At 36.5% G+C, this 14949-nt stretch overlaps 1 protein-coding gene across 8 annotated transcripts in view; it reads right to left on the reverse strand.

The window, feature by feature from the left end:
• The window catches only part of KIAA0825 (KIAA0825 ortholog), a 404031-nt gene that overhangs the window by 200094 nt on the left and 188988 nt on the right, over window positions 1–14949 (reverse strand). For 7 of the 8 annotated variants that reach the window (XM_059916768.1, XM_059916769.1, XM_059916770.1 and 4 more), the window contains 2 exons: window positions 8230–8638; window positions 4001–4160 (listed from right to left, as the gene is read on the reverse strand). In XM_059916768.1, the coding sequence (XP_059772751.1) occupies window positions 4001–4160; window positions 8230–8638 (569 nt within the window). Of the gene's footprint in view, window positions 1–4000; window positions 4161–5210; window positions 5290–8229; window positions 8639–14949 lie in introns of those variants that run through there. The other variant, XM_059916772.1, reaches the window with a different exon arrangement.

The raw sequence follows: 14949 nt of genomic DNA on the forward strand, positions 1-14949 counted from the left end.
TTAAGAATAAACTGGTCAATATCCAAACCTACCCTTTCAGCACATTTGCTAGATTACACAGTATTATTTGCCTCAGGACAGAATACATTTTCAGAAGAAACATAGCAAGTACATGCCAATCAGGATTACAATAAACCCATCAAAAACAGGTTCACTTAATATATAGGATAGATTAGAAAACCATTTAACAAATTCTCACATAATGAATGTATGCTTGATATATCAGAATCTTTTTAATAGGCATTGTCTTGTCATTGCTTCACATGTTAACATGTCTGGTTACCAAAACTTAACTCGGGTGCATGACTATTCACAGTACAAGACTGTTCATCCATTCATTAAGTGTAGTTGCTACCTACTCCATGCTCAGCAGAGTACTAAGTACTCTGATAGTTCCCTGCAAGCAGTCTCCCTCTATGTAGAATTAATTATAATGCAAGCTCCTAAACTCTAGTTTCACACTGTGGACTGAAACATATCAAGGTTCAATAGAAGCTCAAAGTATGTAATTTTAATTTTACCCCCAAATGCCAGTGACAACCTGGGGAGGAAAAAAAAAAAAAGTCCATCTACTGCATTATACCTCATTTTCCATCCACAAGTAAAAAGGTGAATAACCATAATCTACTTCATAAGACTCCTTCTGGAAAATGATAAATTTAAATGACTAAAAGTTTCCCACAAACTATCAAATACTTAATAAGTCATTTAATAAATAATATAACAGAAATGTCCTCCTGATTTTTAGTGTGTCACAATATAATGTTTTCTTCAAGGTTAGGGTTAGGACTTAGGTTCAGAAAGTTAGAGCTGAAAATGACTTCAGAGGTCATCTTGAAAACCCTTACTGCTCAAAGTCCGGTGTGTGGATTAGCCAAATGAGCCTCACCTAGGAGCGTGTTAGAAAAGCAGAATCTCAGGCCCAACCGAATGAGAATCTGCCTGTTCACAAGCTTTCCCAGGAGGTCAGTGGGCACATGAAAGTTTGGGAAACTAGCCCACACTACATTCAGTGGTTGGCTCTGAAAGGTCAGAAGACACACTTGAGGTCACACACGGGAGCTTGGTAGCGTCAGTAAGAAGCCAGACCTCCGGTCTCAGGTCACTGTGTTTTCCCTGTGCCTCTGTAACTTCATGGAGAGAGAACGCCTGCTGTATTCACTGTAGAAGGCAAATTTCAGATCCTAAAACCCTCCATCTCGCAATAAAAAACACTGCTTGACATTTCTTAAACCTGCTCATTGTGGACCATATCTTTTTTAGAATGATTAATTCTGTAGCATCTGACAGACACACAGACACACACGGACTCTTATTAAATATTATTAGATAACAAGCCATCAGAAAAGAATTAGATTTAGATTTTTGAACAGAAACAATTTTTCTCCATCACGATTTCTGAAAGTAAAATTTTAAAAAGGAATAAATTATTCCCCTTTCTTTGAAAAACTGCTTTGTTTTGGCTAATAACAATCGTTCTCACTGTTTCCCCTTACGTGGCTATGTTTTGGCTTTTTTTGTTTCCACAATTCAGAAAAGAGAAAGTGCTCTGTTCTGTTGTAAGCTGTGAACACAATGGTGTTTTCTCCCTTGTGGATTTCTCTGACCTCTGTGCTAGATTGACACTTGTCACTGCCCCTTCTCGAAAGCCTCAGATTTTCTGTGGCATCACTTTAACCAGAAGTACTGCTAATGTGGTCTCTTTCTTTAGAAGAAATACATTTTTCTTTGAACATCCTTTCTTGAACATATTCCCTGTGCAGTTACATCAGAGCTTATTCCTCTACCCATTGCTTCTCTGTTGCTCTCCACTGAAGAGATCCACTGGCCTCATGAGCTCAACTACCGTCCTAGTTGAAAGCCACCAAATCTACAGTCACAGCCTCTTGCATCTGTGCTTCTGGACAGCATCTTCAACCACCATTTGGACTTTTATGCTCGGACACCTTACCTTTATTTCAAACATTTAAAAACTCATCTTCTCTCAAAACTTCCCTGTCTCTCAATAGCACACCAATGCTTCCACTCACCCAGGCCTGTACGTGTAAATGCTCTGTACTTACGTTTTCGAACACTATTTAGCAGCACACCTGAAAGTGCTAAAGACATGACGCCACTCATTAAATGAACAAACGTCACGGTGCAATTTACCTACAGCATAACGATGCCTCACAGTATAAAAGCAGCCATAAGTATTATGCTAGTCACTCAGTCACCCTTGTGTTGTTTGTGTTTACTGCCTGCTTTGTCTGAGAAGTCAAGGCAGAGGCCTCGCTACTTTCGTTGAGTCTATCCTCACCTTACATTATGCCTCTAACCTTGCAGCCCTGCATTTCACGCAGCACAATAAACCACCAAGTACTTAGCTTGCTTTCCCATCTGATAGATGTTGCCACAACAGTAAGTATATTCAGTTGCAGAGAAAGAAAAATCGTAACTTTGAATCAGAATGTGGTGATTGATACTCCCGCAAAGAGTCTTATGTACATCAGCTCTCATAGCACACCTGTTCAGAAGCGCTTCCTCAGAGTTCCACGAGTTCTACGAGAAAACAGCCTTTGGATTTCCTGAATACAACAGGTGGCCGATGGCCAGTAAATAGCCAACTTAATTTTTGTTGATTTTGCTTACTGGTGATTTACTGATCTTTCTCATGTTATGGAACTTTGAAAGAAAGGACTCCTCTATCAGTTGGGCAATCTATACCAGCCATTGTTGTGCTCAGAATTATTGTAACTCAACTTTACTAAGGCTCTGAGGGTACTCTGACTACAACATCTGTTCCTCTGTAACCACCACAGTTACTTTGGCCAATCTGGGTGGCCAGGGTGACATGCCCATGAAGACCCTGACTCTGTAATGGAGGTCTTTCAGTTTGCCAAGGCCACGACTTCCTGCTTGCCGGAGACGGAAACCTCAAACAAGCTGTGAGAGATCATTAGCAAGCATGAACAGGTTGTGTTACTTTGTAACAATTGCTACTGAGCTCCAGTCCCTTAAGAACAGGACCTTGTCTCATAGCTACAAAGGCCTCCATCCTTCTCAGGTGATCATTGAAGCTGACTGGTTGATTACCTCTCTGCAAGCCAGAAAACAAGATTTACTTGAAGTAACTTTCAGATAGATAATAGTGGGGAGAACATTTATGTAACTGAGTCGTAAAATCCTGTTGTAGAGTTAATTCACTCCTTGGAAATGTACGGTTTTTAAGGCCTACCTCATGGAGATAAAACACTATATCTTAACATTATTCATATTATACAATTTTTATTATGCCAAAAAATACATTCATGTGTTTGCAAATATAAACATAATTCTAATTCACACTAGATGTCACATTCGAATCCAGATATGTATGATCAAATTAAAAACCTAAGTTAGCAAACTTGGATTGTTTCAAGTAAATAACTGAGATACCTACTCTCTAAATTTTTGCTAAAATAGCCAGATACATGCAAGGTCAGACGCTTAACCCGGCAGAGAGGTGAATAAGCATGACATTGGTTCTAATCAGTGTCCCTACATTAATGATTTTCTTGGGTTAATCTAGTTGCTCCCGAATATGGTTCGATATTCTTCTGAAGTTTCTTAGTATGTAAGGAATATTCAACTTCACCAACACGAGTATGACGTCTACAGGAGAAGAGCTATATCTCTCTTCAGAAAATTCATTTCACAAATACCAGATTTTAACATCAGCTTAGTGGTCACAAATACACAATTCCCATACTACACCTCTAGTCTCTACAATTCCGAACTGAGTTTATGAACCGTGTTATTGTTTAAACCGTATAAATAAAACCGACATTGTCTCGGTGAAGCTTCTGCTGTACAAATGCAGAACAGCCGGGGCTGAATAGATTCTATTAATAATGCAATATTGAGTTTGGTATTGACTTTAAGAAGTATTATCACCTCCTTTACTAACCCTTAGCTGCCAGCAGACGCTGCCTCAGGCCAGTACACACCTAATTGCTCGGTAAAAAGGCCGTTTCCCTACCTCATTGAGCCGCATGATGTGATAAATTTGCCTCAGGTACTCGCTGCCACCTGGTTTGTGGCAGATATCCAGGACCATCATGTTTATTTTCTGCTCAGTCAGTTCAAGAGCAATATCTCCTTCTTCTAAGGCTGTGTTTTTCTCTATTGTCATAAATGCACTAAATACAAAGAAAGCATACAAGTATCAGTGGTGAAGAATTGTAAAGATGGAAAATAATCAAAGAGATTGAGTGTGGAGAGTCGATGTAAATCTCGGATTCAAAGCACCTATAAAGACTTTGCTCAAATAGGTAAGCCTTCCCAAAAGGCTGCAGCTCACATAAACAGCGCCTTGGAACAGAGCACCTGAAAGCATTTTTAAAAATTGAATCGTTTCTTTTAAAACATTTCTTTATTGCATTTATACTCCTATCTATAAAACATTTCCCCATTACCACAATTGTTGAAATTGCTATAATCATGGGATGAAAACAAAACATTTCTTTCTAAGAACATGTAAGAAATAATCTGTATTTTCTCTTTGAGGATAAAGAGTATCTTTGATGCCAGAAATAGCTTTGGTATTCTGTCTTTTGCAGATTCCTCTTTACACCTGTCTCAGAACACACTAAAGACTAATTCAAGTGTCAAAAGGGGGAGCCTATTATGCTAAATATAGGCTGGGTGCTTCCTGCAGGAGTGCTGACCACTGGGTATTTTAAATTGGCCTTTTGACACTTGTTGCCTTCTAAAAATACATGCCCCCCCTCCTGTTCTTCTAGGTGACAGATACTTAGCAAAAGTCACTACCCTGCTTACCCTTCCCGGAAAAGGGTCTATTATAACCACACCAGGAATGTGCAAGTTATATGCGGGAAAGGTTTCTTTTATAAGAACTCATGTGCTTATTATTGATTTTAAACATTATTTACATAGTAATAATGGATGACATAATTTTAAAAAAATTCTCAAGCTGTACCAGTGTAAAATTAATCACGATATTCAACTTACATCATATATATTCCATACTAATTTTCTTTTTACAAGTGCTATTAGGATCACGTTAGTCTTTGCAGTCTAAGTATTCTTAAGAAAACGCAGGGGTTTCCACTGTTTCCCAGACTAAATGAAATTTACTGTGGTGTAATCAGCTATATACTGCAGTTCATTACTGAGATTTTGCCATGATTATAAAATTCATTCTGCTAAGAGTCAATGCCGCTGACCTGAAGACTGAACCAAATGATACCCAGCTGCTGGACATTAACTGTTATATTGCTTCCACATGTAGCTTCAAAGCATCCTTCTCTAAAAAAAAACAAAAAAAGAACTTTATGATCATATAAGCCTTGCTAAAAAATAAAGCAAATCCTACTCTTAAAGATATTTATTAGCTAGAGTAAATCTTTAAACAAACAAAAAAGACCTTTTTGCAATAAAAAAAAGTTTGTAAATATCTTTTTGAAGCTGCATGCAGGCTGCAAGCAAAATTTCTTGTCAGGTTTTGTAGAGGCTGACATGGAAAAAGTTGAGGCCCTCTGACAAAAGAGTGTCTCAGTGTCAGCCCCTGAATTGTATCCTTTCCTGTCCATCACTGTGCAGGTGAAGCAAATGATTGGATTCAGTCAATGCTATGATTAATGAGTTCCTCTCTGGATTTGGGACTGCCTATCAATCATGTCATTAGGGAGAATGTGCCCTGAAAGAGGCAGACCTTAGCCAAGGAATAACTGCATTAATCTTAATCTGTATATGCACCCAGCCAGCCAAGTCAGGGTCACCATGATGAAAAACAATAATCTTCAACTCGACAAATTACTTTGCAAAGACAGACGTTTCTTTACTTTTTGGCCTGTGTGTTCTCCAGAATCTAAGTTGACTGTTTACAGCTTGAGTGTTACTACAAAGTGAAGGTTATTTTAATGAATAGTAATGTTTTCAGGCAGCATGCAAGACAAGCAATGCTTACAGCTGCCACATTTCCACTGCAGTTATTTTCACAGTTTCCATAAAATCAAAATTAAATCTGGGTGCAAGTGAAAGAAATCTAGCTAAATGATATTGTGTAGTTACAAGATAATCTTCATGAGGAATTAAGATTTCATTTATTTTAACAGAAGAACTATTTTAGTTTAAGGGCTTACATTCTCATACTTGAAAAAAAAATTATGGTAAAGCCAAGGCAACCCTCCACCTGTATACAGACATCATGGTTTAAAATACATTTTCCTCATGGTATAGATCTATGAACTAAATGATCATCAATTTGTGAGAAATGCATAGAGATGGAAGTTCATGTGTATATCAGATAATCAACTCGAAATCAAACTCGAGATGAAACATTCCTATAGCACCCAAATCCATAAGAGATTACCTAAAGTGAGTTAATAAGTCAAATTTAACTCTTTCTCAAATAAATGAAATAACTTTAAATCTGGATTATTGTACATTGATATTATTTGAGAAATTGAGAAAGACATAGCACTGTGCTAATTATAAGTTACATAATATGTATTCAGAATCTTTGAGGGCTATAAACATTTTTAAAAATCAATAATTATTTTGGATGCATGTTACAACAGATAGCTAATCAGCCAAATATTAGCTAGACAATTTCCTACTAAAGGAGATAACCAGATGTGTTAGTGCTGTTTATAAGAAACTTAGACGAAAATTAACTTTTAAGGAAAAATTTTTCTTATGGATTCCTGTGTGTAGCCCCAGGTATATTACAGACATTACTTTAAACTGATCTTATTGATAGAGGGGGTCATAATTCAGCAGTATCATAAATTTAACTTTATAATCAGATCCACTATTTTTACTCTGCTTTTTTCTCTCCCTTTTACACCCACTGCTATGGATAATGACGTGGCCTTAATCTTTTAGTCTTTGAATTAAAGCCTGTAAATTGGTATCAAATGCAAATGTAAAGATTAAGGTCACTGTCAATGTTACTAAGCATTTTCCTGACTGCTACTGTTATTCCTACACACAGGATGCTCACAAGTAAATTTCTAGAAGTCATATGACAAGAACAGGAAAATCATGAGTACTTACATTTCTTACATTACTTACATGACTACTTATATTAATTTGGATTAATATAAAGTCTTACAGATTAATATAAACCAGTAAAGAGTATTTGTTATCACACTACTAACCAGTGAGTGCAACATATTTTAATGGTTTATAAATAACAAATGCTCCCCAGTTCTAAGCTCGATGTTAAGAACTTCACAAATGTTATTTAATTTTTCAAAACAACTCTACCAGCTTAGTATCATCACTAAAAATGAGGTTTTGAGAGATTCTATAACTCGCACAAGATGGCCCACTTACAAGGGATTTGTATTTGTCCATCTGATTCCAGAGCCTGTGCTCTTTATCACTACCATGTACTAAAAGTAACAACTTTTAGTTGTTTCAGGCAGAAAGTTATAATAGTATCTTCTAGCAATATGAATATACTTTCAAAGAATGGGGGACCGGGTGAGAGTGTAGAAAAAGGAGGGGCTGGCTTAGTGAACTGTAGACCACATGAACCATAACTCCCTTATCAATATCATGCAATTCTATACTGAAGACTACTTTTAAGATAGGAGGACTCTATGTACATATTTAAATTCATCAGGGACCCTTAAAAATCTTCGCAATACCACAAATCACTTAGCTCTTGGTGACAAACCTATGAGAAGGCTGACATTTTCATACAGAAACAGCTGGGTGTGTTTATAGCTTGAGTGTGATATGCCCCAGTTGCCTTCTGGGATTCTTACATTACCAGATGAAAAATGTGTACCTTTTTGACAATCAGGTACACAGAAAGCAATAAAGAGCCTTTTATATCCATTAATTCCTTCTTAATTTAATCTCCATGGCCAATCCATTTACGAAACGCTCCAGGCTATCCACTAGATACCTGTTTGCACACTGAAAAGGAGTGAAACCAAATTCTCCTGGGTTTAACTACCACCCTTTTAATCAGAAACCTTAAGATGGTGACTAAACAAGTATAATGTTCCAGTGTATCAATGGGGTTCAAATTCTAATAAGACAAGGAACATTAACAATCCAGTTTTTAATGGAACATTTATCTTTTTCTGTATTCATCAAAGTTCCCATGAAGCTAGGAAAATGACCATTGCTGCCTATCCGACAATATTTGGTTGTGGTGGTTGTTTATCGGTGACTTTGTTTTTGTGAATGTATTTGATGAAATTCAGTGAAAGAAAAACATCGCTTTACCATTCGGTGCTCAGTTTCCTTGCTTTCAACAATTGGCATTCAATCCAGTTGGGTTTTTGCTGCTCAATGCTCCGTATGACCTTTTGGGTCATTTGATTAGGGCTACTTGTCTGCTCTCCCATGATGCTTTCCAAACACACACAGATTAAACCGAGTTTCTCTTTACTCCATCTGTCAAGGGAGGCACCTGTTAAAAGTTCCACAGTGTTTCCATCCTCAAATATCCGACATATAATTACAATCAAGTTCCAGACAAGCAGGCCAGCTTTCTTTAATTCAACAAAGTTTTTTGACATTTTTCTCTCAGACAGAAAAAAGAAGTATTTAACTGGGGGAGGCAAACATGCAATCACCGTAGGTAACTTGCTGATTACAATAGATACTGCCTGAGCAGCAAGCCTTGTGCAGCCTGGGGAAGAAAAGAAAGAAAAGGTATGATTAATATTAGCATTTGTGTTCCATCACTGTGTTGCTTTGAGTGTTGTGTGGAGATGTCTAATTTTTGCAGAGAAAATTGTTGAGAAGAGCAAGTTCCTGACATATTCCGACAGGACTCTACTGGGGTCCTCTGTAGTACTGCCAAAAATTCCCCAAATCCCAAACTTAATTTTTCCTCCCACAAATGAAGATTAGAAAATTCAGAATTATTACTTATATTTTTATCTACTAAGACCTCAGGTTTAAAGGGCCCAATGTCCTCCTAATTAGTAAATGCAAAGGTACTCCTGCTGGACCTCTCTGTGGCCTTTGGCACTTCCTTAAGCCTTTCTCCTCTTCCCCTGGAATCCATGACAGAATCATTCCAGCTCCTGTTGGGACTGGCTCCTCTTCTTTTAGTTCTTAGCCCAAATGTCACCTCCTCTGAGAGCCTCCCCACACCATCCCATGTAAAGCAGTCCCTTCATGCCCTTCTCAGGCCAACCTCCAGTCCCTCCTTATTATTAGACCGCATTTTATTGCCTTTATTATAGCACTTAGCATCAGTTAATAATAATCTCCTTTATTTCTTCACTATCTGTCTCCATCCACTAGAATATAAGCTCCAGGAAGGCATTCCTGTAGCCCAAGCACTTAGGACCTCATCTATAACAGTTGTTCAGTGAGTATTTGTTGAATAAATGAGTCAACAAACTGGTTCATGTTTACCTCTATTATTCTGCTTCTTTGTGTCCCATGCTAGTTCCACTTCTACTAACACCTCTTAAATGTATTTGCTAAGTCCTTGGCCTGTTGACTGAAGATTCTACTCTCCCTTACTTGGTGTTATTTCTCTGAAGGATTTACTGATCCTCCCTCTCTAGATCAGGGTTTCTCAACTTTGGCACTATTGACATTTGGGGCTGGAGAATTCTTTATTGTAAGGAGCCGACCTGTGCATTGTAGGATGTTTTAGTGGCATCTCTGTCCTACAATCACTAGATGCCAGTGGCATCCTCATCCATTGCGACAAACAAAAATGTCTCTAAAGCATTGCCAAATGTCCCCATCTTCCTAGTTGAGAACCACTCTTCTAGATGATTCTAGAATCTTCAGTCTTGGCCTTTCTCCAGGGTAACAGTCCTACGACTTCAGCTCCCCGATGGGCATTCCACTTCTCTGTCCTAGTCATCATTAACTCAAACCATAGCTGAAACCAAATTCATTGTTTTCCTCCCAGACTGCCTTGGCCCTCCTGACCCTCCCTCCCATCCTCTCTTCCTTCCTTCTTTTCTTCTGTCCTTCCTTCCTTTTCAATCTTGTAAACATTCCTGTTGATCCTTCATACCACACCGGGGACTGCACTGATAAATCTTCCTACTCCCTCATCTGACACCCAATTTTGCCTCACTGTGACCATGGCTACTACCTATTCAAGCCCTCCCTCACAAGTGGTATCTGGACTATTGTAGGACTCTCATCTCCCTGCTCCAGACCATGCCCAGCTGTACAGCCAGATTACCTAATTTCTCTGCTACAATTCTTTTAGCTGTTTTCCACTGTTACGAGATCAGTCTGCAGAGCGTTGCTGACAAAACACTCCACAGTCTAGTCTCAGCCAGTTTCTATGAACCTTTATTTTATCCTCTTTGCTTTTAGCCTTCTGAATATCTCATTATTCTCACATAGGATGCCCTCCCTCTTCATGGGTCACTCATAATCTTCAATTCTTGGTTCAAAGTCCTTGCCTCCTATGAATTTATTTGAACATATTACCCATATGACTATGTTGGTAATTAGGTCCATAACGTGCCATGTTGTACTATGTTTTGTATTATCATCTATTACTGTTTATGTTATATGCTTTTATTTTATTTTATTTTATTTTTTTAACAGCTTTATTGGAGTATAATTGCTTTACAATGGTATGTTAGTTTCTGCTTTATAACAAAGTGAATCAGCTATACATATACATATATCCCCATATCTCCTCCCTCTTGCCTCACCCTCCCACCCTCCCTATCCCACCCCTCTAGGTGGACACAAAGCACCGAGCTGATCTCCCTGTGCTATGCGGCTGCTTCCCACTAGCTATCTATTTTACATTTGGTAGTATACATAAGCCCATGTTACTCTCTCACTTTGTCCCAGCTTACCCTTCCCCCTCCCCGTATCCTCATATTAATGAGTTGTCTTTACAACTAGACTAAAAGGCTCCTCAAGAGCGTGGAAGAAAATCTCCTCACTCCTTGAGTATCCCACAAAGCTCGGCACAAGTGTTTTAATCCACTATGTATGCAATTGAATTTGAACATTGGAACGGAGTGAGAAGTCTAAAGAGGATAGCTTTAAGTTCTTCAGAAAGACATTTTTTACTGTTTTTACTGAACAAAAATAATTTAACACTGTGAAAGATTTTTCAAGATATTTGTGACATTTAAAGAGGTCACTCTGCTCTAAAAAAGTACAAAGCTCTTGGAAAACATAGGTCTAGTCTAGTGACTCCTCAGAAATTCATGACAACTTAAGAATCATTTTCAAAATTAACTGGATCAGTCTTTATATGTTTGTAAAAATTGGGTCCAAAATATATTTGAATGATCTCATAAGACTTTTGTATTAAATAAAATAATAAATATGAAAGCACCTAGTTCAATACTTGGTAAAAAATAGTTCCTCAGTAAATGTTTTCTTTTTATTCAAATAAATATGTTTAGATGAGGCTTAAAATATAGATAAAGCAAATTAAGAAACCACTCTTCTCAGTGTTCTTAAAGTATCTTAAATGTTTTATTGTTTTTATGTGTTTGTGTCTCATATTCCCTAATCTGCTGTCAGGTATTTGACTTAAAAGATTATATCTTATATTCTGTTTATCCTAAAGAGGGCTTAACTGCACACAGTGAGTAAACATTTGACAATAATATAAGCAGATACCAGGTGAAGATTAGTGATTCTCTTCACAACTGTACTTCTACTGATATTTATAAAATCTGAGAATTGCAGGTACTCAAATCCCTAACTACTTTATTAAAGCTTAAGGCAAATTCCAATCAGAACCTTTAGGCTGATGACAAATCCATTCTACTAATCACAGGGTCTCTGAGTCTATGGTGATGTTAACAACACACCAGGGAAGGATCTTTTAAAAATGCCACACACTCATTTTTCTGTCTTTATTTAAAGAAGTTGACTTCTAACTCACATATATATAATATATTGTAAGAGCCATCCCAATTTCAGAGCTGATAAAGTGTGAAAAAATGTATGTCTCTGAATGAATGCAATGTGAGAAGTATATTTATATATTTATCATTTCTTCTTTCCTATGCATGGACTACTGATTGTAATAATATATTTGGGGGATTATAAAACATGCAGAAAGGAAATTTACAATGAAATAGGTAAAGACAAATAATGTATTAAAATTAACTAAAAATATTTTTTATTAGTGGTGTAAAATGTCAATAATACATTATTGAGTGAGGTTAATGTGATTTAATATGCTTTATTATTTTAAAAATCTGGGCTTTAACAGTTCATGATACATTGATTCAAATGTCAGGTCATAAATTTAGTTTGTTTCAATACTTGGTTTTAATGGATGTCACAGGTGAAAAAGCCGTGACATGGACTATATACATAGACCCACATGGAACTTGTGAAATCATGGCACTCGTTTTTCAATCTCAACCACCAAATAGGCAAAGGTTGTTGTTGAAATTTGAATAATAAATATTCATCATCATTACGTTAATCAGTTGTTCTCGCAAATAAATTGAAATATATTTCATTTTCGTATTTTTAAGAAGTGTTCAAAAATAACCAAAACTCTGATTTGGAATATTTGAACCATGTTAAGAAATTCTAAGTTCTTAAGTGTGCAGCTATGACATTTTTATGGGTGATACTGGTTTTTTATAAAACGAACATTTCTGGTTTTTATAAAATAAAATATCGCAAGGACTTCTGATAACACTCTGCGTATTTCTGCCATCAGTTTCTTTGTCAACAATTCACATGTGAATGGTGCCTTGAATACATTTTCCTTGTGGTGTTACCTCTATTTCCTCTCCAGAATCCATTGTTAAAACAATTACTCCAGAGTTTCCCCATAAAGTATTCTTTTTATTTAAAAAGTTATTTACTGGTAAGAAAATATATTTTCTGGTATATCTTTCCTTTAATTGCTGTCGAAGAAACAAAACAACTAGCTGTGTATTTGCTCTTAGGGAGCGAATTCTTTGTGTATTTGCTTTGGGAGCAAATACCTAAGCTGAGCTATATCAGAAACATCTGAACTTCCATTCAGTTCTTTGGTAAATCTCTTACGCTGTATAATTTATTGTACTATTTATTTCTTCAAATCTTCAGTGTTTTCTATGTATTTGCTGACAAAAAATAAAGAAATACATTTTAGTTTGTCACCATAGTGTTTTCCATGTTCTGTTATTTTCACTGTGTCAGGAAGGACAATTTTTTCTTTAAGGTAGTGACTATTTGTCTTTTATTAAGTTAGAATCCTCAAAAAAAAAAAAAAGGCCTCTAAACACTTCATTACTTAGATGAATTGTGCAAAGTACTGAATTAAATATCAATTGACTTAAAACATTGCTGAAAATGATTACTGAGGTTTATCTTCATGTTTTGGATGCTTAGTTTTGAAATCTTTGGCTAATCAAGATGACTTCGAACTATCTCTAGCTAGATATCTCTAACTATCTCAAGGCACAATACTCATTTAGGAGGGATTCGTGTTTAACAACAATGTATGGGAAGCCATGTTTCAAATGGTTTTCCCACACATTTCCCATTTTTATTTTATTTTATTTTACTTTTGGCCAAATCTGATCAGACTATCAATGTTCTACCTTATAATACGGCTGAGAAACAGCTCATGTTAGAAATATTCCTAAGTGTGAGCTTTTTTACTTTGTCATTGTTTGCTCTCCCTTGGAGTCCCTGGTAATAGTTTTAAACTTCAGTTGATTTACAGGAATATATTAAAGCCACTTGTGTGTTTTGTGAGGATTAATTTTGTTAAAACTAAATTCTGAAATACAAAGGACAACCTTAATTGATTACTGAACGCTGAAAGCTAATGAAGAAGTAAGGTTACCCTGTTCATGCCCTCCCCAACAATATTGTCCCCAACACACGACTGGCTCACTCACAGACCAAGGGAGAGTTCCAGTGACACCCCATATGAAATTTCAGTAGTTTTACTTTCTTTCTTCTCACACACCAGAGAATTGTCTTGTACATCCCCTGAGGTGTTTGCACCCATTTGTAAACATTTATACTAGTCTTCAAGCACCAAGAGGGGATAACTTATTTACAGTTTATCCCTGGCCCAACCCCAGTACCTGGTATGTAGTAGTAACTGACTTAGTAGGTATCTATTGAATGAATAAGTGACTTAGTGTCTGGCATGTACATATTATCTATCTTATATACTGTAGTGAAAATAAAGGTTGAGCACTGTCAGTTTAAAAGAGGATAGGAATGAAGAACAATGGTATTCTCCTATTGTCACATCCACCTGGAATGCACAAAATGCTTTATAAGGTCACTTTCCTCCACCACTTTCTTTTATATATTTATGTGATCTGGCACTCCTTCATGGCTGTCTAAGTGTTCTACTTCTACTCTTAGTGATAATTTTATGAAAAAATATTATTTAGTAAGGAAAACCACAAGAACTGGTATCTACAAAGTAAGCATTTTTTGGAACCAGAGGCTCTTTGAAACATTATGGAAGAGTTCCAAAATGCCTGTAGGAAAAAAAAAAAAATTGTTCATGAATAGACCAACTTGAAAGCCGCAAGCAAATCAGTGCTACTCATATGACATGATACATAAACTATAGATCATGCTTCCTGTATTGCTCAAAATCTATGAAATATCTCAAAACTAGAAAGGAGAGGTGGCAACAACTCAGGTGAGGAAGAACTTAAGTAATGAAAATCTGACATTTTCCAATTTCAATTAAATGGCTTTACTAGATTCAAAGGCAGCTTAATAGGGCTTGGACAGAATTAAAGCATTACTATGAAAGGTCACTGATGGATAATTGATTTGAGTCTATATATAAGGTTGCTGGATAAGAGCCACATTATTTAGGATCTCCATGGAGAAGAATGAAAGAAAGGCTAGTTTCCTCAATTGACTTTAGCAGGTTCAGCTGGAATATTTTACTGTTGAAAGTTTCCTTACAGTTAGTGAAAAAAAATCATCTTTAAAGATGAAAATAAAAGGGAAAAGTTTTATTTTAAAAATCCTAAAGAAGATCCATGAATACAA

This window comes from Balaenoptera ricei, chromosome 3 (assembly GCF_028023285.1).
Source record: "Balaenoptera ricei isolate mBalRic1 chromosome 3, mBalRic1.hap2, whole genome shotgun sequence".
NCBI lineage: Eukaryota > Metazoa > Chordata > Mammalia > Artiodactyla > Balaenopteridae > Balaenoptera > Balaenoptera ricei.